This window comes from Cariama cristata, unplaced genomic scaffold (genome assembly GCF_000690535.1).
Source record: "Cariama cristata isolate BGI_N322 unplaced genomic scaffold, ASM69053v1 scaffold10588, whole genome shotgun sequence".
Classification (NCBI taxonomy): Eukaryota; Metazoa; Chordata; class Aves; order Cariamiformes; family Cariamidae; genus Cariama; species Cariama cristata.
In genome coordinates this window covers 47,447-70,947 of record NW_009633010.1, presented here as the reverse complement: position 1 = coordinate 70,947, position 23,501 = coordinate 47,447, and the positions used below count along the sequence as shown (strand labels likewise).

The following is a 23,501-nucleotide window of genomic DNA, read 5'->3' as shown; positions in this document are numbered from 1 at the left end:
TTCTGTGCACATCCTGATAGTTATACTTTATTGCACATAAGCAAAATAAATGTTTAATTTCTGAGGTTTGTGAGACACTAGAATTATTACCGCTGTAGAGAAACTTTATTGTTGCAGATGTTATATAAGTTGTAAGTAGTATATACTTTTTATCCACTGGAAAGTTCTGCCTCTTACTTTTTCTTTTAAGAACTAGAGTTCATAGAAGTTATTCAGTGGTTTGTTTTTCTTTTGAAATAAGAGTAAGGATACAGTTTTTTGATGCTGATGTGGAGCCTAATCCAGCATCACTGAAGATAATGGGTGTTTTTCTACTCATTTGAGATTGGTAAATGTCAAAAAGGTCTAAAAAAAAAAATCAGGAATAGGAACTTAGAGAATTAGGGATTGGAGGTAGTTTGGTGATTTATTTCTTTTTAAAACAGAATTTTAAATTTAGAAATTTAAAATAAAATCTTTTGTGCTTATTGTGGTGGTCATAATCTTGACAGGCCAGTTTTGGTTAGTTTTTAAAAGTTAACTTGCACTGGCTTTCTTTTGTTCCATCCCACTAAAGATTGATATTAGAGTACTCCACAAATCAACTACAGAAACCCAAGAGAACGTAAAACTACTAGGGAAGGATTTGTTACAAAAAGGCACATGGAAAAAAACACATCATGTAAAACAAAGAAGTGAGTAGCTCCTCTCAGAGGTTTCACTACAGAGAAAAGTTTGAATAGAAAGTTGGCATCTTCCATTTCAGTTGCTAAGTTCTCTAAAAACAGTAAGCGAGCCACTGCCCATCTTTTTTTTGACAGGAAAAGCACTTCTTTCTCTCATCTTTCCCATGAACTCATTTTTTAACTTTCTACCTCCACTTATTCCAGTTTTACTGATAACAAAGCGCTTGCATGGATTTCATTGTTTAACTTTTATCACTTTTAAGGAAAAATGGGCATAGCATTCACTATTGCATATTACAGTTAGGGTGTTGGCTAGTAGTTTGGCCAACAATTGAAACGGGTTATGTTCCAAAGAAAAGTTCAAATGTTAATTACCCAACAGAGAGCAGAAGACTACGTGAGATGCCCCTCTGATAAAAGAATAGCATTTGCAGTCCGTGACTAGCCCCTGATTTTGCTGGAGTAGTTGTATACATGGTTATTATTTAATGAGAGGAGAAATGTGAAAATGGAGATGATTCTCAACACTGACGGGAAACAGCACTGCAGGAAAATAATATTATGTGCTAAAATAAAATCTGCTATTCAAAAAATTCACTTGCAATATATCTGCTGATTACTCATTTTCATAATGCATTTCAGGGAGACAAAGTAATTCTTCTTAAGCGAGTTGATCAAAACTGGTATGAAGGTAAAATACCAGGAACCAACAGACAAGGCATCTTCCCTGTTTCCTATGTAGAAGTCATCAAAAAGAATGCATCAAAAAGTGTTGATGACTACCCTGATCCTCCGATACCCCAAAGCTATTCTAGTGACAGAATACACCATTTAAGTTCAACTAAGGTAAGGATTTTTTTTTCTTTGGTATCACCCCTAGAGTGGGTTTAGAAAGACTTGTAATTTTTTTGTTAACATAATACATAATTTATGCATTAAGTACACTACATTTTCTTTCCTACATAGGTTAAATTGCATTACAAACTTGTTATTAAAGCATTTTAATAGCCAAATGTGTGTCTTACATTCTGCCAGGATTTTTGCTCTTTTCTTCATTAGCTATTACATTATTGAGAGTGGGGGCAGACAAAATTCGGGCAGAAAAATCAAGCCAACAGAACAAAATTTATTCGGGAATCTTAGGCAGAATTTGAGGATTAAGGATATGTCTAGCAGACTTTTCATAGTGCAATGTGAAGACATTCCCATAACACAGCATTCCTAAAGGCGTGCAGTCCCATAAGCAGGCAGAGGGCAAGAGAGGACAGTTTGCGTGGGGACACAGCTTGCCAAGACCAGTTCTGTGCCTTTCAAAATAAAGGAGAACAGCTAATGATTCCCTGCTCCGACCTTCCTCCTTTTGCCAGTCACACTCTAGAAGGAGGCTGTGGTACAACAGAGGTTCTTTGGAGTGGTACGACAACAGTCACAGTATTGTTTCATGTAGTAGCGAGGCAGATGTCATCATGTTGTCAATGAACTTGGATTCAGACCTTTATACTTGTAATTTTTCACACCAAATGTCTGTCGTAGGTTCTGAATTCTTTTCATTCCCGGTCTATGTAACCACCACATATCATACTACAGGATGTTGCAAAAGGATTCCTATATTCCGATTTATCATTCACTCGTGAGATTTCAGAGTCACCTGTGCGGAGAGAATAACCTCTTTGGCAGTGATAGAAAGTTTCTGCATACAAACTGTGATTAGCATTAACATATTATTGATGATTTTGAATGCTCAAGATGGAAACTTTTCTAAATCTTCCTTTTTACCTTTGTTGTTTATCTCTGCAGCATGAGTGGTGGGTTTTGTGCTTCTTCAGTGTTAGAGTTGTTAGGCATTGGAACAGGCTCCCCAGGGAGGTGGTGGAGTCATCGTCCCTGGAGGTGTTCAAAAAACGTTTAGATGTGGTACTTCAAGACATGGTTTAGTAGACATGGTGGCATCAGGTATACGGTTGGACTTCATGATCTTTGAGGTCTCTTCCAACCATAATGATTCTATGATTCTATTCTATGATTCTGTGATTATAGACTTACTATCCTGCTATTAATCTTTATTTGTTTCAGTTGGTTTTGTCCCCTTTTCTACTTTTGTATACTCGCATACTGATGCTCTCATTTACATGCTTCAACTTTGAGATGAGTTCCACATTTATTTGCAGCTTTGGGGACAGCTACCAAAAGATTTTAGTTGTAAGCAGTATTTTCAGAGGCCATGTTGTCTATAAATGACATCTTTTGGATAGTTGCCAGAACAGGTCTTGTCTGGTTTTCCAGAACGTGTCACAACAGAGATTAGCTCCTCTCTCTTCCATTCTGACAAACTTGTTGAATTGAAGTAGCATCAAATTCTGCAGCTGCAGACAGAGGTATTCATAAATAATAATAAATATTATTACAGGAATCCAGAGGTTCCGGAACGCAAGTCAAGAGTATGAAGCAGCTTAGGTGCTCCATATTACGGAGCTGTCTCTGAATTTGGAGATGTGCCTCTCCACATTTTCTGTGGAGCAGCCTTGTCTCTAAGGCATCCTGCAGCTAAAGCTGGTGCTTGTGTAACCCCTGTTGAGCATCGGTGATGCTTCAGAGCATTTACATTCAGATTACAAAACTATCCTGCCACTATTATTAAGTTATAACTTAATTATCTAGATTATAACTCAATTAGTTCTGTAGGGCAGGAAAGTGGAAGAAGCCTTCTTGGTAACTTAGGAAACTTTTGCAATCATCTGGTTCTAGCAGAAGTCAAAAAAAAGAAAAAACACGCCTCTACTGACAGTCTTAAACAGACATCTTCTTTCTGAATTCAACTCTATTCACAAATGGTAACACTATGTAAGCAGACATCTTGTTCCTGACTACCTAGAAGGACTTCAGCAGTCCTGAAGGTGTTCTGGAGTTTACTACAATTACTGATACCACTTTTTCTATTCCTTTGGAGTTTTTTAGTACTTATCACTCCCTGTTGCTAGAGCAATTGCGCTAAATTTCTCTGGCCTAATGGCAATAAAAATAAATAAACAATACAAGTCAGGAGCAAGTTTTGCTCTCCTTAACCTGGCTTAAACTATCTGTATCTTTAGCTCTAGTGCAGCCTGTAGCCACAGGAAGCTAAAAATGGCAATGTCTCCTCAGCAGTATTATTGACCTTAAACCCACAGGTTAGAGGCCCTTGTTCAAGGTAAAGAGATTGAGTATTTCTTGTAACAGCCTAGCTCTGTTTTAGCAGAACAAAGGCTGTTGTATCAGTCTATACTGTTTACTTTGGTACAGAAGACTCTGTAGCAAAGGTTTGTCTAACTACAAAATAAAGCTATTTGCCTCAAGAAAACTCAAGCAGAAGGTAAGTAAAATAACCTTCCTATTCAGCGACATTAATTTAGCCTTTTGAAATTATTTTCTTATTCTAGAGTAATACTTAAAGTCTAAAGTAGTCCAGGTAATTTAAAGGGACATACATGTAATTGTTCTGGATAATTCTAACAATGAGATCAAAATATTTTTCACTCCATTTTAGTTTTGAGGATTAATAGTAATAAAAATGCATTTTCAGTATTTACTGAAGCAATGGATATCTACTGATGCTGTGTACGTATGACTCACCAGTCTCATTCTTACAAAAGGACGTTTCTTTTACCAGAAGGATACTTCAATCAATATTATGTAATGGTACTCAAAATATACTGCTGTGTACTGTGCTGTCACTATTTCAAAAGCATTGTTGACTGCCTACATTCAATTCTACCTTTCACAAATGTTGATGTCATTTTGAACTAACAGGGTTACATTTGGGGGGAAAAAAATGCATTCTGTAGCTGCTCATGCCTTAATAAAGGTATGCAATGTCTTAAAGATGTTTCTTACACATTCACTCAGAAGTACTAAGAAAAAGTAGAAGTATTAACATTAGGATGATTAGAAACCACCTCAGTTGTTACAGTTTAAAAGAAATACTTAATGACAGCTGAAGTGTACTTCTGAAAATGCTGTTCTCAAAATAACAGTAATATTTTGGGGAAAATTACATTAATAATAATTGTATGATTTAATAACTTGTGACAGGCTCACTAACAGAGCACCATAAGTAACATAACTTTAGCAGATCAACTGCAGGTCGCCTTCATGAAGGTAATGATTCAGATCTGTCTTGATGTTTGACATTTAAGCCCCGAGCCAGAACCTGATACAGTTTCATTTTTCAAATGTCTTTCCTGCTGTTCTGATTCATGTAGTAATGATTTCAGACACCCGTGCTCACTGAAATGATACCCTATAATCCAGCTGATGGCACAAATATTTTTCTTATCTAGTCTACTCATATCCTAGTTCTTTGTCATGCTCACTTATTCATTTAAATTTCCATGGTTTTTCTTATTTTTGAAGTTGCCTTCTCAAGCACTGTCCCCACTTTCCAGACACCTTTCCTCCTCTTGGTCATGTGTTGATCAAAAGATTCTCCAGGCTGCCACTAGTGACTGGTTTTCAAGGACTGCTGGTTTTTCACCTTCAAGCATGTGTGTCTTACCTCCTCCACCATTTCCAGACAGTTTTCTTTGTGACTTAGAAGAACTCAATTCTTTGGCATTAACAGCATCCCAATCTGTAGCAATCTGCCCAGGTAACAGCATTCTCCAAGCTAAGGATGATCACTTTATTCCAAATACAGAGGTGTCTCTCAGCTCTCCTACAGCTCTTCCTCTGTCCTTTCTTGCATCTACCTCTGTCTCATCTTCAGCCAGCGTTTCTCATGACGTAGCACATAAGCATACCAGCAACAATACCAAACCAGGAAAAGAGAAAGACTTGAGAGGTATACTTGACTCTTCAGTTATCGAAGTACCTAGAGACTTGTCAGATACTGCAGGAGAAGGTGAATACGTTGACGCTGTCTGTAACGTCCCTTCACCACGTGAAGGTGGCTCCGACTCCAGAGTGCTAGCTGCAAGTGCTGAGAACGAAGGGGAAATCTGTACTGCAGATCTGTCAGTTAATATAGGGGATCAATCAAAGCCTCAAGAATCAGATTTCTACAGAGGAGCACAAGACACAACAGAAGAACTGACAAGACTCTATATAGAGGAGGATCTGGGACATGACAATTTAGAATTCCCAATAGCAAGTGGAGGAGACTCCATGGTATGTTATGAAGGATACACTTCACCAAATATTGATAAGGTATTTTAATTTCTGAAAAACCTGGTTTCTGTGTTCAGATAGCTTACTCAGTATAATTATTCTCTGCCTTCTCTTGTATTTACATGTTTGTGTTATGCACAGGCACAGTTTTATACTATTGCACTTGATAAAAATTGTCAGTGTTAGGGGTAGTCCCTTCTCAGAAGCAGGCATATACACCATTGTAAGTTCTGTGGTGTATCAGTTCTGCTGGTCCTTTCCCTTCTGTCCTTGTTAGCTGCCAGCGAGCTTCGGATGCAAAAAAACAGTGAACCATTTTCCCCACTGGCCCATTACATGCCAACCCTTTTGAGCGAGAGGCCCCAGCAAACAAATGCTATCAACAGCCTTCGGAGGGAGGGACATGCCTCCTGCAGAGACTCAGCGGTTTGTACTTCACGTGTGTCACCTCGCCAGCTGATAGATTTATAGTAGATGCTGTTATAAGAATGTGACTAATAATAACAGACCAGATTTTGTCTGGCAGTTAAATAAATGCTTCCCCCTAAAGCCCTCCCCAGTTCCTCTTTGGGACGGTACAACACTGAACTATCCAAAATGCGCGCTAGCCATTAAATGCCACAATGTCGCTACACAGTTTGCATGGTTTCTAGGCAAAGGTTTAGAACAATTTTTTTCTGTCCAGCAGTTATTTCAACAGACTGTTCAGGCAGTTGCTTTGGCTGGCACATGCGAACGTGTAAATCAGATACTTAGGACAACATGTTTTAGGCCAAATGTAGAACTAGTTAATTAGAAAGATTTTGCAGGCTGCCTCTACCCTTACTTGACCTGAAAAACACAGGAGAAAACCATAAGAATAGAGGTGAAATCCACAGCCACAAATGGCAACTTTCTGAAAGATGAATTTTCTCCCAGAAAATTAGACTGACTAATAATAAAATTAGCATGACATTTCTGACTGTTCAGGTTAGTTATATGACTCCTTATTGAGCATTTTATGTCCTTCACATCTGGTTTTATAGCACAATTAGTTCTCATTTTTCTTAAACATTTAAGCCAGCTCTACTTTCTGCGGGAACATCAGGAGACTCTGATCCTCCTTTCCACCTTTCTTCTAATCTTCCATTTCACTCTGCCAAGGCACCAACTTCTCACTCTGTTCCTACAACATCCCCGTCTACTGCTTCCCTCTCACCTCCTCTCCTTTCTAAACCCTTACATCAGCAGGAGAAAGACTCGCCCACCATAAAGGTAACTGCACCTCTTGAGTACGGATTGTTGCAAATCTTCACGTATATTAAATAACTGCAAGGCTAACACTGAGTTTGATCTTTTCAGATGTATTGTTTCCTTTACTAATACTAACTAACATAGCACATGGAGTATTAAGATAGGCCTTCTTCAAACGAAAGACAAGGTAAAACTATAACCATTGTGATACAATGAAATAGCTTAAGCAGATACCACTGACAGGAAAGCAGAAAGCCTTCAACTCGGTTTCAAGTCCATATTGGGACATCAGTAACTCTTATTTAATTGAAAGAAACAGAATCATATTGAAGTATGCAGAAACTAAGTAACATTTGTAGTTTAAAAGTGTTTTCAGTTTCAATCCAAAGCCTGGGAGAACAGTCATAAATTTCACAGTAAAGCACCACTGCAGAGGGTCATGTTCTAAATACCAATTCTGTTAGTCAAGGACTGAACAAAGATTATTCCCTTTTCAGGACTACACTTTGTGTCAGCATTGAAGTTCTGTGGCAGAAAAATCAAATCTGGAAGGTTGCTCTAGACAGACAGAGTCAATTCCCAGTGCCGACTTCCAAAGAGTCCATTTGCTGATGAAAAGGAGAAAAAGACATGTAAAAAGTTTGAGAAGCTACCCTAGAAAAAGTGATCATTACATCTATGGCCAAAAAAAAAACCCACTTTTTTTTTTAAAAATCTACCACATCTTACATGTGTTCATGGAAAACCCAGCCATAATGGACTTAAAGAAGCCTTAAGGACCACCAGATCTGTTGGGTTTTTTTCTGAAGTAGGGAAGAGACATAAGGGTTCTTTCCAGGGCATGAGTCTGTCATGGGCTTAGGTATGCTTCACCTCAAAGGAGGGGTAAGACACGGTATTGCATTTGTTTCTGCAACTTTGAATAATTTATCAGTTGTGCAGTGCTTTTGATGGGAACTTTTTGCTTAGCCTAACCGACGAAATTCAGAAAATTCCTCATCTACACTGAAATTCTTTTTTGGTGACCTCGATATTCCTTGCCTTTGTTTGAGCAAGGCACGTTAATCCCAGCTGAAAATAAATCAAAGGAGTATCTGTTCTGAGAGTTACAAAATCTGCTCCTGGGAACCTCCTGGACAGTGTACTGCTCTTCATTGGGCATGGCAGGAAGAGAGACACTGAGTAACTAAGGGAGATGACTCCATCTTGCAGACACAAGAGCCTGCATACGGAGAAGAACTAGAGGTCTGGGGGGCTCCTGCAGAGTTCTAGCTTTTCAGTATTATTTTCCAACCATTTCAAATCTGGATTATTTTTTTAAGTTTAGGGAACAGATTCCTTTACAAACTTAATCAACATAGACTTGTCTATTTGCAAATTGTTGAAATTATTAGATACACTCCTACCGACAACAGATTATTTTTTTATTTTTTTTTTTTGTACGGTACTTCCAAAATGAGATAAAGATTTATTTCCTCCCAAGGGTAAGCAAACTTTTTTCAGTAGTCAACACTGACTACATCGCCAGGATAGAGAGTTGGATTAAAATAAGTGTAGCCAGGTTTTGGCTATCACAGTTTCTTGCTACTTAGTCCACAGGCTGGAGTTGAGAAGGAAGGACAGTTCCTATCCGCTTCTCTTTCTGCATGTTGTCGATGATTAAAGTCTGCTCTCAACCACTACGGCAGGAAGAACACGAGACATTTCCAGGACTCAAATATCACAAGTGAAGGGAGGTTCTTCAGAGTTCTTGAAACTGTATACTGATACTTGGTAATTTCTGTTGATGTAAAAACACATCCATACACGTGTATAAGTGTGTGTGTGTATATATATATATATTTGGAACGTGGCTCAAATCTAAAGCATGACCAGGGATTTGGGCAGTAGAATACAAGGAGCTATGGGTGGGAAGGGTCACTTTGTTCCACGTCGGTGGGAGGGATGTGTCCTCCAAAGGAAGAACTCTGAAGACACTTCCCAAGGAGAAATGCTGATGTTTTCCTGCCTCCTTGGCCTTCTTCCTTTTTTTTTTTTTGTTATTCACCCTCTCAGCTCCTAAGAGGGGATGTTCTTCTGTCTTACCACATTCTACTGGCAAACAGTCACAAATACCAAAGAAAAGGTTTCCATTGTTAGTGCTTCACTCCTCTCACGTTCCCCTCAACTCACCCCTGCCCCTGAGAATTCACATTTGCTGCACACCCCGCCTTAGGAGCTGAGTTCTGACAAATATTTAGCCGATTTACAGTGATACTAACAAAACAAGGATTTTTTTCTTGAAGTACTTTCCATCAAGTATTTATTTGCTTTCTAAATGCAAATTTAAGGTCCATGTTCTGTTTAACAGCAAGGAGTTACAACATTTGTCATTGGTATTTCTAAGCTAGGATTTCTGTTCTGTGCTCTTGAGCTTTTCTGTATTATTAACTGAGCTACTTCAGTGGGTACACTTGCAATAACTGCTCTTACTCCAACTGCATACGCTGTGCATGATTAGTCTTTTAACTGTAATGTGTAAGGGCATATGCCAGAGCAGGAAACCCTTGGAAAAAAGATACAGTGGCAACAATCAAAGTACCATATACTAATAGTACCATTATTTGCAGCTGTAACACACTTGCTTTTTGTTATCAAGACAAGCATGTCCAGGTTGCCTGTACGAATGAAGCAACAACAAAAAAAAAACCCACGATGCTTCATTCTTCAACTCTCACTTGACACTGTTTTTGTGGTTTTTCTAGGCTAATGTAAAGAGAGAGATATTTGTTATGGGTAAACCTCCTCGTAGCCCAGTGATGACTAGGAGATCCTGCAGCTCACCTGTCAGAGGTCACAGCTATTCACACAGGGTACGGTACTGAATGCCCCGTGTGCAATAACAGCATTTCCATACAAAAGGAGCTCAGTGTCTAGCCTTTTGGTATTTTGTTTTTGCCCAAGTGTCTCAATACTATCGACATGCCATGTTTTCTTCCTGTTGCGCTTCTGTGCTATGTCTGAGTAAAGCCAACAGGTCTGTGTCTGCCAAAACTTATTTTATAAACCCATGGGTGTATTGAATCTCTGCAGTACTACATAGTATTTCCAGTGCTACAAGATGTAAGAGATCAAAGTTCTTTACATTTAGCCTGTTTTTTCCTAAATTACTCCTCTGCTTCGAAGCATTTCTAGTTTATTAAAATTACAGCTTCTAAGAGTCAAAAATTTATACTTCATTGCATGTATATGGGCTGAATTCTTGGTTTTGAATCCATGTCCTTGTTTTCAAAATGTTTTGTTGCTGCGATATTATGTTCAGTCAATACTGCTGTCTTTATCCAAGCACTGTTGTTCCACACTGTCATAACTAACTCTTTCGCCTTTCCCTTCATATCTGTGCTATGACAGTAGCACAACTGTAACCATTTTACCTAGCCAGAAAGTCAGATTGGTTAGAGTTTACATATGTTTCACTCAAAAAGGTGATCTGAATTATGAAAAAAAAAAAAACTAAACTATACAAAAATGAGAGTTTATGGGTGATATTTTACTTTCAGTTTAGGATTAAATTGCGTTTTGCATTGGTTTCTTAACATTTGGGTCTTAAAACTGATAACGGGATGAACTGTTTTCCATGCTGTTGCTGCTGATTTTAGGTTATCATCATTCTGATAGTTCCCTTTATAAAATTTGAATTTTAATTTAAGCTATGCAGGTTTGTGTAACTTTTCAAAGTCTTAGCTTTTTGGCAGGCCTCTGTTTGCTACCAGGTATGAGGGGACAGTGCTCATTACTGAAGAGAGACAGTTCAATCATAGGAAGGCCAGGTTTCTCGTAGTAGCGGATCAACACTATCCGAAGAAACTCCAACTGGGATTCAGATCCATAAAATAGGGATTAAGCCTTATTTTAATTTTATGTGTTACTCCAAATGAGTGGCATGTAATCAGTATATTTGAGAGGACTATATTGGTCAGTGTTTAGTGCATTTATGTCTTTAATTCCAAAACTACAAGAGTATGGATTGTACACCTAATTTGCATGTTCAGGACTATACAGAACTCTCATATGCAAATGCGTATCAATCATGCATGAAAATCAGGTGTACAACTGGGACCATTGACTTGACTGCGCACTCTTTAATGTTTTTGGGATTAGGCCCCACAGTTTTTCCCAGGAAACAGGATAGCGTAGTGAACTGAGCCATAGCTGGAAACGAGAAACCCTCTGCACCAAGAACTACCCACAGGGCAATGCATTTCACCATTACTCTTGAGCACAACTAGCCAGACTTTGCAACTGTCCCCATTCCAGCCAGTGCCACTGTATGTGGGAATGAGAGCTTAGTGAAAGAAAACAGGGAGAAAGCTTCTTGATGTAGCTGGGGTACTATTGAGCAATGCATTCAGATAGAGAGCGAGCTCCAACAAGCCCCTTGCTCAGACATAGCACAGATTACTTCACCCTAGTTTTCCCAGATTGTAATCCCATCAAATTTTTCTCTGTAGCAATAACATAGAGTTGAAAGTCTTCACTAACTTTGATTTTCTGTCATCTGTTTCTACAGTAGTTAACTATCAATAAAACGTTTGAAAGCATTGAAGCATATGCAGAAAAAGAAGATAATACCGATCTACCTAATTTCTTCCTGGTCTGTACCTGGCTTGGTATATAAGTTCAAAGCATTAAATCATTTGTAGTATTGTTTAGGGCATTGACTTTTATTGTTTGCAAGAAAAATCTTTCACTTCAGTTGAGTTCTTTTGCATCTCTGACTATCTTTGGCATTCAGCTCACTTAAGGACCTGATGAAAGATTAGCAGAGAATAAGATCAGATTCCAGTCCAAATACCAAGCAATCTGCCCAGTGGAATATTCTCTTCTTACTTGACAGGCCAACTGTTGAAGGGGGTTTACTGACAACTGAAATGTCTAATTTGCAATCTTTACTGTTGGATTCTTTAGGAAAAATTATCCATCTTTCTTGTACGCTGGCAGAGGAGAGTTAAATGAGGGAGAGAAGAGTGTCACAGAGTATAAACAAATTTATTTGGACTTTGAAAACGTCTTTCCCACCTAGCTGTCAATAATATAATTAAAAGTTCTGTAATCTACCTGCCTGCATCTTTAGACGCTTTTTTTAAGTTATCCTCTACAGACTGTAAAAATGAAGTGGAGAACGTTCACAATATTTTCTGTGAGTACACATACAAATATTGATGAACAGAAATTTAACTACTTCAATTTCATCTGGAGATGCTGGGGGGGAAGGGGGGAACATAGTGCGTTTTAACATTCAGTTGCTGTCATCAGGCTGTGGGTTGGTTACCGTGGCCTTCTCTCATGGAAGGCTGCCTCATCTTCAAGAGTAAACTGAAGCAAGATGAACTGAAATAGTCAAGCCCCTGGGAAAGAGAGACCCATGGAGCAATAATACAAATCCCATGGCTTTAAGATCAGGTTGCAGTTTACTCAGTTCATGAAAGAAAGTGCTATGATGAGCTGCGTTTGATATCAACACTCCCAAAACAGATACGGTTCCCAGACTCGTGTCAGGCTGTCAGTCTCTGCAGCATCAGGGCATCCTCAGTCAACAGAGAATATGCTCGCTGCTCACATCAAGAGCTCTCCCAAGCAGCTGCCCCTGCGCTGTTTCTGGTCCCAGCCAAATTCTGATCGGTAGAAGTCAGTGCCTTTCTAAGCAGGATACAGTTTCTGTAGGAGGTTAATATTTTTCATTTCCATTGCATCCAGATTTATTGGATATTAGTGGTGGGTAATGCTCCATTAAGAAGGAAAGTCATTCCATTCATAAAGCTTTGCACTGGAAATACAAACTACGTTTTCCTCTGAAGTAAAAGTGTTAATTGTTATTTTCACACAATTACATGCATTCTTGCAAAAATTCTTTCTGCTCTTTGCCTCCCAACAGCCTGCATGGCTTTGTGCTCCCCCTTGAGATGAAACAGAATTAAAGCATGGCATGTTATGCCTGCCAAGTTAGTACTCTGTGTGTATGTAATGTAAAGTGGTATGTTGTTTGTCTATGAATATTCTAAATTCTGCTATTACGTCTAGGAGATATTATTTCTGCTTATCTAAAAATATATTTCACCCAGGGAATGCATAATGTTCATCAGTTGCATCTGATTTTTCTAATGCTATTTGTGTTTCACAGTGAAGAGGCAGCAGGGTTCTATTCCAACTTTCTACTTATACTATAAATAGAATGGACTGTTGATAAAGTTCACAGTTTTGTTTTAGTTTTTATTATGTCCTCCAAAAATCAGATCTTTAAACCTGCCACCTGCCAAGATTCTGTTGCTTGCCATGTCTCCCAAGAATTTATTGGGAGTTGGAGGGGGGGGGAGGAGGGGGTGTTGTTTTACCAAGGTAGAATATGAACTCCCAAGCGACTCTGTATCATGTCCCTATCCAAGTATTTAGGCCTTAGACTATAAATCTTTATTACATTTCAAATCATTTCATTTCAGCCACAGCGCCCTGTGCTTTCTCATGAAAACATACACAGTGGGGGGGAACCGTAAGTATGCTTCTTGTCTACTAAACCAAAACCTAACATTTAAGCAGTAGCCAGCACATCATCAAATAATTAGTTAACCTGCCAAGTACAATTATGAAGAGATTTCAGAAATTTGCAGATAACCACATGATGTAGGAAGATATCCAAGAAGGTCCCAGAGAGCAGAGCCTTAGTTGTTTAATTTACATCCAACTCAGACAGACGTGCCAACTTACAGTTCTCCACCGTTTATAATTAAAAGGGATAATAATTTTGTAAAAAATAAAGTTTGACTTTTTTTATTCACGCCATTTTTACATCTCAGCAGAATGCCAATTAAAGATTTAACATTGATTCAACTCATCTGCTTTACTGATTTGACACAAATTACTCAGAAACAGTTCTGGATGTGAATAGAGAGGAAAAAAAATAACTTGATGATGTTCATCACAGGAACACAGGCTCACACTTTTTGGTGTAATTTACATGTGCAATTTAAAAATTAGATACAAGAAAGCCTTCTGATAATTGGAGAAGAACCTAGATCTCAAGTCTTATTTTCACAAGCAACGTAAGCACTTGCTATAAAACATGCAAGGCTATTTCAGTGCTGACTGTTAAAATGCAAGTCTGGTGCAAGATTGTTTTGATTTTATTCCCCTCCTCACCACCCCCCCCCACCCCCAGTCTTGCACTGGGGTCCTGCTTCAGTGATCAGTGAAACCAGTAGCCATCCTTCCTCTCCTATCAGAGCACTTTGTAGTATGCCCGATTAGATGAATTCTCCTAAATCTAACTAAGGCTTAGCATCTAAAAATATTTAAAATTTCACCTGTCAGTTACTTGAACAAATAGCAAGAGAGAAGCGAGGAGCAAAAAGTTACCAAATAACTACACCACAGATAATATGTAATGAAAATTGGACATTTTGGTTTCAATCTAACTAAAACCACGTATTGTTGAGCATACTGAAGCACCTAACCCTGTTTTGTAAGCAATAATTACCTAATTAATTTTGTCCAATATAGTTTAAGTAGTTAATGACTAAAGTTACTTATTCCTAAAATCAAAAATAGAAAATATTTAAATTGCTAACCAACCATTCTTTGTCTTGAATATGTATTGTTAGTGTTGTAAACGGTAGTAGAGTTTTCGTATTTAAGAAATTCTTAGATTGGCAAAGACAGAATGAAATGACTACAAAGGAGTTATTAAAATGGATTATCTAGAAATTACTAAGATTAGATTTCTAAAGTACAGAGTGCTAATTGGGAAGTTGTTGTTACAGTATTTAAGTAAGTAATTGGCTTGAATCCTATTCATGACACATTACATCTGCAACTCCTGTACCTTTGGAAGCTGCATTTAATCAGTTTTTGGAATATCATCACAGCTCTGCTTTCCTGGAATAATGATAGGCATGACAGAAAATGTTATTGCCATTTAATTTTTTGCACAGATTGTTCTTAATCCTGCTACACACATTACCAGAGGTAATTGCTTAAATAACCAGTTCCATTCCATTTTGTTAGTGTGATTAAAATATAAAATTAGACTTTTCAGATTTGGAGGGATAATTGTCAGTCATAAGAAATTAAGTTAAAATCATTTTCTTGGAACTGTATCTTTTTTTTTCTCCAAACCAGCAATGTGAAAAAGAAGTGTAGTTTAATCAAGAAGACCATCATTACACTAAGCCTAGCACTGTATATAGGATTTTCAAATGGGACTTTCAGGAGCAGGAATTTTTTACTGAAATAAACATCTCATTTAAGCCATGGAAACTTTGCCTGAATGATACAGAGCTAATGGAAATATCACGTACCAACACATCGAAGGGGGAGTTACTTTGTTTTTCCTGGGGGAAGTGTAATGACATTAAGGTTTTTAAGTCACTTAACTGTTAAGAGAGAAAAATGGACGTGACTATGTTTTAATTTTAATTTGAAAATATTGAAACATTTCCTTTGTACAATTTCTGCAGTCGTACCCTGCTCCTTTACACGCAGTCAGTCATAGCTGGGGCACAGATGGTTAGAAAAAAAGACAGATTCTGACTCTGCAGGACTCGCGGCAGATTGCTTTTGCAGCAATCTTCCCATGGGCTGTCAGCCCAAGCACCTTCGGTGCCCCCTATTAAGAATTTATTGCCATTCTTTCAATTCCAAGAAACTCAATTAAAAGTTGACAAAGAATGAAAGATAATAAATTTAGTAGTCTCACACCTCTTTCCATTTATCCACTGTACATCGTTCAATCTGCAGCCCCTGGCCAGGATGGAGGTACAAGTCAGTGTCTGAATACGTGTGAGTTTCTATCCTTACATCCCCTGATTTGATTCAAGCCTCTCCCTTGCTCTCAGAGATTTTTTTTTATTTTATTTTAATATATATAGCAGGGGCAGTTTTAACAAGGCAAGGGGTTACAGCTGTATATTTCCAAATAGCAATTACCCTCCACCTTTCCCCAGAGAAAGGCACCTCTTTTACATGCAGAGCTGCTACAGAAGAATGCCAGGCACCTGGCTTACGCCACGTGGCACTTGGCTCTGCCGCGGCAGAGAATGCGTACCCCGGGGTCAGCTTTCTGGAGCTCAAAGGCAGAGCCACAGTTTTAGGTGCTGATCATGGGGGGTTAAGGGGCCAGCACATCTACAGACTCCCCTCTAAAGTCCTCTGCTTTGGTGACTCAAATATAAAATAATGCTAAAAAAAAAAAAAAGGCAGCATTCTGTGTTCAAAGCACCTGATTGAGGAGCCATCAGGCTTGCCTTGAGTCACTAGTCTTTAGTGTCTGATGAGTTACTTTTCCGATAGTTTTATTCATTTATTTATGATAAGTACCTAGCCCTGAAGTCCACCAGGCAAAATAAACCCTTTTCCACTATATTTACAAGAAGTGTTACATACCAGTTAATGCTTAAACCAGCTCCTTTACTTCAGCAAAGGCGCAAAGAACTCTTTCTTCTTTTTAAAATGCATCATTTGTCCTATTTAAGGTTTCAGGCTCTATATAACTATACTCCTAGGAACGAAGATGAATTGGAGCTCAGAGAGGGAGATGTCATTGATGTGATGGAAAAATGTGATGATGGATGGTTTGTGGGTATGTTTTAATTCAGTTGCTTTTTCTTTTCTTTTTCCCCCTGACCCTTGCCACCCTCTTTGCTTGGTGACTTTTAAACAAATTAATTTTTGGTATTCAGTGTAATAAACCTGAACCTGGCTTTATCAGGAGAAATCCCAACCAAAATCCACTGAAATTAGTGGGTGATTTTTCACCTGTGCCTTTTGGAACTGATGGACACAAAATGACTTGTGCCTCCAGTTTGTTGTCCAGCACTGTTGTCATTCTCGTGTGACCCAGAAGGTACTATGTATTACTGCTCTCTTCATAAAGACCAGGTAACATAAAACTTACTCGCGTGGATATATCCACGTGACTGACTGCTTGTGAGAACCACGTATTCCTGAACAAACAGAGATTTCATAACGAGGCCTAGATAAGGCGGCTTAATCATTCCATAAACCCTCATGCACACAGTGGCTAACTTAACCATCTAATTAGTCCTCAGCATTTCAAAAATTCAAATTATTTTAAATACCCTTGATGTTGTTGAAATTAAATTATTTCTATGTACCAAGTAAAAATTTTAGCACAGCTTTTAATCAGACCTAACAATTTACTCAAATATGCCTCTTTATTTGCTTTTTCCTTCCTGCAGTTACAATTTGTTAACTCACAAATGAAATTCAAAATAACTTTTTGAAGTTCTATTATAAAGAACTGTAGATATTTCTGTTTGTGCAATATTAAACATAAAAATTGAAAGGCCATGCTTACATAGTGATTTCCTGTTGTTATGCTCATCTTTCATCTATTGCTTCTAATTTCAGGAACCTCAAGAAGAACCAAATTCTTTGGTACTTTCCCTGGAAACTATGTCAAGAGGCTGTGAATTTTTTATTTCTACTTATTTATGCTGCATCTCTGCAACACATCTGCATAAAGCTGCTAGAAAACATGCTACGCTGGCCTTCCGTTTTCTTGCTTGCAGTCTCAAATAGAGGCCATCTAGTTCATCCTCATCTCATCCCACCCGCCAAACCACTCCAGCAGTATTACAGCAACGACCACGGTGTGAGTAACTGTGTGTTTCTGAAACAAGAGGAATCCTTTCAACATTTAGATACTCCCTGCTTTAAAGTCTTTTCATTTGAAACTCGATAGGAAGAGCCTGATGACAGGTACACGGATCACTTGCCGTGGGGGGGTGGGGAGGGGAGAAACTCTTCTTGGTGTGGACATTTGTGGTACTGTCAGGAAGTTTGATGGGGTTCTTTCAGCATGCCTGTAATACAGGGGGAAGTTGCTGTTTACTATTTTTTAAAAAATTATTTGAGTTTCCACATTCTTACTAGCTTGGCAGCATTTGTTGCTTTTTCACTTTGCCGTATCACAGGTTTGCCTATTGTACTGGTTTACAATGTATGACAAATTATAATATAGATTTTTTTGCCTGCACTTGTATGTTGTAACATATGCACAGTGATTGTAAAATCTCAAGCAAGCGCAGTGAAAAAAATGGAAGAACTGCAAGTGTTCTGAACGGGTGCAATGGTATTGGCTAAACCTTTTTTCTTTTTTTCCCCTAATAAAGCTGTAGTGTTTTCTGTTAAAAGGTAAGAAGTGCAAGAGGCATAAAACCTCGGGCAAGAGGATTTAACGAAGAGACAGACGATGATATAAGCGTAGACAATAATAACCCGCTACTGCTGTCTGCCATTAAATGGTTGTAATCAAAATGTGATAGTAAGCAACATGAAATTTGAGAGGTTAGTGTTTTTATGTATCAGGAATTTAAAGAAGCAGGAAGTAAACAGTGTTAGTGCAAAGGGTTGTTGGGGGTTTTTTTCCCCTAACATAGCCACCTGAAAAATATTCACAAGTATCATGTACTGGTTTACTTCACTATATATATATATATATATATATATGTATGTTAATGAAACACGAGTTACACATTCTTTTTAGGAATTTAGTACAGAAAGAAAAGTCACAAGTATTAAATCTGATACATTCTAGAGGTGGGTTTTTCTTTTTTTGCTGAATGAAACAAGTATTTGAAAACATACATTTTCCATAAGCAAAGGAAAGCATAAATAGCAAATTAAATCAAGGCACAGAATGATAATGACTATGGCTTTATAAAAGCAAAAATTCAGATTTGGTTTTTTCAGCACCTTATAGATGGCAAAAGCTTCTACTGCATTTCTCATGGGTAAAGGATTGAAATTATCAAAGTGTATGTAGTCTCTGTAGCATTTTGTACATATGTTTGCTTTTTTGTACAGAGCCATTTGGTTGTTGATTTTTAAAAAAATTAAGTTCCTTATTTGATCTTTGCCCTCTTCACATACAGAACATTTCAATGCATTTTTCTTTCCTTGCTCTATTTACCATAAGCACATCTGGATAGTGCAATTCTGTAAGATAGCATTTTATGCAAAATTTTATTAATTAAAATATGGTTTACCAGCCAAATCTAAATGTACATATGTCTTTATTACTGAGAAATGTCATTAAGACAAAGGTAAAGAAACATCTTTGTGCAGCATACCTTTATTATTGCAGATTTCATGGCAAAAGCTTTATATTTGAAGGCTTTCAATTTTAAACTAGAACTGCATGCAGCTTTGCTGTGAGATTAATACCTATCTTTGATGCCATTTATGATTGAAGACTTAAGTATCTGTTGCCTGTGATATTTAAAAAGTACTGTTTCTACTCTGTATCCGATTTTAGAAAAATACAGGTTTTTCATACCTGGCTTTCAAGTAACTGACTTTGAATTCCTACAAGCAAAAGGTCTCTGTGGTTTTTTTCTTGAATAGACTTCTAATAAATTTTGCTTGGAGTACACAACTGTTTCCCCCATCATTTCTCAAAATACACACAACATATTAAGTGTCGCAGAGGGTTTAGCTCTTCAAGATTATACTCAAATAATTTTGTCTTGTGCAGAGATTTTTTGCCACCACCAAGCATACATCGGTTATATATATGGGCACCTAGCATTGCCCACACAGCTCTCAGTTGGCTCACTCAGCATCATCCCTAAAACACTTGAACGCAAAAGCCGTGTTACGGACTTTCTGAATGGACCGTGCTAATTTGAGATCATTTTTCTGTTGCCAGAGCCACTCTTCGCTCCAGAAGCACAAAGGTAAAAACACACAATGGTAAACCCTTTATACTTGGCAACAGTTCCCACACCCTAATCCTTCAACAAAAGCAAAACAAGAACTCCTCTGTAAAGTGACAGCATAGAAGTAAGATTTAAGGAAAATACAGCTTTTGGGGGAGCATCTTACACTTGCGGCTCTGCCTGCAAAACTGACTTATCCCATGCTAACGTCTCTGCCTGGCAAGGAACAACTGTCCGGACAAAAACAAAACCTGCAACAAGAAGCAAATTAAACAAGCAGCAGCTATTTTTTTGGTCGTTTTTTTGTTTTTGTCTTTTTTCACTGGCCGGTAATACAGTTACTGCCAGTGCCTCAGAGCAGGTCTTTGGTCCTGCTTCTCCAAGCCACGCTGGCTGCCAGTGCCAGGCTTCCTCCTCCCAAACGCTGCGTGTGCCCTACTTCTTCTGCCACCAAAGAATGCGGCACAACAGCAACCGGAGTTGGGACATCTCAAGGCCGATTTGTGCTCAGTTTTGTCTTTGCAATAGCTGGACTGGAAAATGCAAAACCACCAACACCTCTAAATAAATCCAGGAGTATATAGCTTAAAATGTTAACTTTGTCTACAGGAAGGTTAAGACCAGGGACTGCTGTTAAAACTCCAGCAGATAAATTCCTTGGTCGGTATAAACATTGTCGGTGCTAGGAGCGCTTTCAATTTGGACGAGGTTTAATTTAGTCAGTACTATTACTACCGAGGTAAATGTACCCTTTTGATGCTAAGTGAGCTTAAACGCACCGCATGCATCTCTCCTTACAGCCCTCTAACCAAATACTGGAATATACAAGGAAACGTTGTGTGTGGTTTGTCCTTTCTGTTTGCTGGGTGACCCGGTGCGGGATCTGGGACGTCAGTGAAGCTCTGCTTTGTGCCATATGCCTGTAAGCCAGGCAGCCGGCTGGATGAGCAGTTCAGGATAATGCTCTCTATCCCAAACGAAGCAAGGGGTCATCCTCACAGGTTTAACATTCTGCCACCCGTGCCAAAGCAAAGCACGTTGTCATTCAATGATGCCTGGTATTTACTAGTTGCCATTTAAATGCCGATGTACAGACACGGACAGGAACAGGAGGTGCGTCCTGTGCATTTGAAAAAGCAGTGCTGCGCGAGTCCCAGGGAAGCTAGAACCATGAAGTCAGTAGCTCTAGAAGGGCCTTAGGTCATTGCTAAGTATATTCCCTTACCGCATTTAGAGTTACATGGTGAAACCCTGCCTTTGTTCCAGTTAACAGCAAACACCACTGAAGTCAACAAGTCCCACAGTATGGGTAATACAGTTTCTATGTTAGCTTGAAAAGAAAATTGCACAAGAGAGAAGCACTGAAGCAACTGAATGTCCGGTTGGTTTTATTATATTGGAAAGTACGAATGCAGGCAGCGACCAGGCTTCCTTAACTGCTCCCACTATACGGCACAGCAGATAGTTCCCTTCTCTAGTACGTAACTGGCAAGTTCACTTAAAGCCAAATCATATGTGGCTCCAAAGTTGCAAAAGCATATTTAAAGGGCCAATAATTCAATTTTTAAACATGTTTATCCAGCAAATATCAATCAAACAGAGACCTGAATCCACCCATTTGACAGAGCAGGGAACTTGCCAGACCAACGCGTAGAAATTGGTACCTCATCCATACACAGTATGCAGGGAAGATTAAGTTCATAATGCTTTCTTCTGCAACGCTACAAGTAATCAATCAACATCATCCTATTTATTTGACTGGATGTAAGAAATGCCATTTTACTTTTATCCTCCCCCCCAATGACCAGATAATTAAGTTCCTAAATCTTAGCTAAAAATTGCCCAACAGAATCTAATATTCTCATCAACACAGCGAAGTCACATTCCTTTGAAAATTAAAAATATTTTTACACATATCTATGCAGAATATGACAGAAATCCACTGAAAGGGAAACAAAAGACTGAATGAATTCCTGCTTGCACTACCCTGAGTCACATGCTGTTTAGGCCAAAGAAAGTGATACTGGTGACATACATGAATGACAGCCTGTATTTTGCATCACCTCCGAAACATAAAAAGAATAACAGAAGTTTCTAGGTCAATATGCAGGGATGAAACCAGGGAAGAGCCTGAACAACCCTGCAGGTACAATTTTTAGTGTAATCCTGCTGGTCGGTTACACTGTGCACCTGCACCCAAAACTCCCAGCTCCCGTTTCATCTGCACCAATGTGAATCCCATATATAAAGCATTACAGAATTATGCCTTCTAGTATTTAACTTCTCTTGCTTCAAGAGTCCTAGAGAAGGAGCAAACTTCTGTGTTAACAAACTATTTAATATGACCAGGAAGTAGAAAGCATTCTTACTAAAATAGCTCTAATGCCTATAATAACTATCCCATCACAGTTTTTGAGCAGCCTTTGTATAGTGACATCACATCTAATTACAGATCAGGTGTACAGAGGGTTCTGCTTCAGCAGAATGGCATTACATCACAAGCGACACCGGGGGGGGGGGGTTTTTTTTGACAACCAGAAACACGTTGCTAGGTTTATCCTCAGTACAGACACTCACATCTCAACAATTTATGTTTCTTGCTGCCAACACAAATAAAAAACTTGGCAACCATTATTTCATCACGCACATACATGCATAGCAAAGTAATCCTCCTACATTTTCCATCCATCAGAGAAATCAGTAAACCACTTTCAAAAAATACCCCAAGAATAATGTAATTATTTATTTCTAGCAGTGAAGAATAACCAGAGAGTTACACACAGTGACTCTTGATACTTCCCTCCAAAAAGGAGGGGTTATGCTTCTGTCACAAGCCACTGTTTCCCTTTGCAAGAGAGGGTCCTGCATTCACGTGGGTCCACTTTGGGTGCCTAGCTCTAGTTCCCACTGAGCTGAATGGTAGTTTGCTGTTTAAGTATCTTAAAGGATCTGGTCCTTTAAGACTTACTTGGCTGTCTTACATTAAAATAAAATGGAGGCTTTTTATTTCAAGACTTTCTACAAGTACCACCTAAGAAACAAGGAAATGGACTGTTATACTTAAATAATAATCAAACCTTCAGCTGTTTGCATCAAGATTTTTTTTCTCGACACAGAGTTAAGCATACAACTGAAACCAGCCCTGCAGACAGGGAACACCAAAGAGACTGAACATGTTGTTCTAAGTGGGTCATCACACTCCTTCTGTCGCTGTGACTTGTTAGATAAACCCCGAGCATGCAATGACACAACTCATGCTTCCCTGGGTTAATGCTCCCAACTGTAATGTGAAACGTGTACAAACACCGGCTGGCTTAAGACCCGCTAAAGGCTTTTCTTACACTACCACAGATTCATCTGCTATAGACAGAGGGTTTTTTCATGTGTAACTGGAAATATTTGAACAGGTGAGAATCAACCCCTCCCTCCTTAAACCATAAAAGAGGACAAATGAATGTGTCCAGTATGTCTGAGGTAGCAGAGGGCAATACTTACATGCCATGGAAGAGTTCTAGGAACTATTTATAGATTCACTTCATCTGCTCCTGCACCCAGCTCCAAGGTACAAGGCACAAAGCAGCACTACACACAATCTGAAGCAGAAAATATGAAAGCCATATGCCAGCAAAACCACAGAGAGATGTCTAGGACACACAACCCCCCCCGCTAGCCAGCCATCCATACTTGTGTTCTGAAGCAAGCTGACTGCTATAGAGGGGTGCAAAATTTCTGTACCTACCATTTGAGC

The 23,501-nt window shown here is 38.7% G+C and overlaps 1 protein-coding gene across 3 annotated transcripts in view; it reads left to right on the top strand.

The window, feature by feature from the left end:
* Positions 1-17,795, top strand: part of SORBS2 (sorbin and SH3 domain containing 2) — an 84,300-nt gene extending 66,505 nt beyond the window's left edge. For all 3 annotated transcript variants that reach the window (XM_009706585.1, XM_009706586.1, XM_009706587.1), the window contains 4 exons: positions 1,308-1,511; positions 13,517-13,566; positions 16,544-16,650; positions 17,442-17,795. In XM_009706585.1, the coding sequence (XP_009704887.1) occupies positions 1,308-1,511; positions 13,517-13,566; positions 16,544-16,650; positions 17,442-17,503 (423 nt within the window). In that variant the 3' untranslated portion in view covers positions 17,504-17,795. The remainder of the gene's footprint in view (positions 1-1,307; positions 1,512-13,516; positions 13,567-16,543; positions 16,651-17,441) is intronic.
* The last annotated feature ends 5,706 nt before the right edge of the window (positions 17,796-23,501 follow it).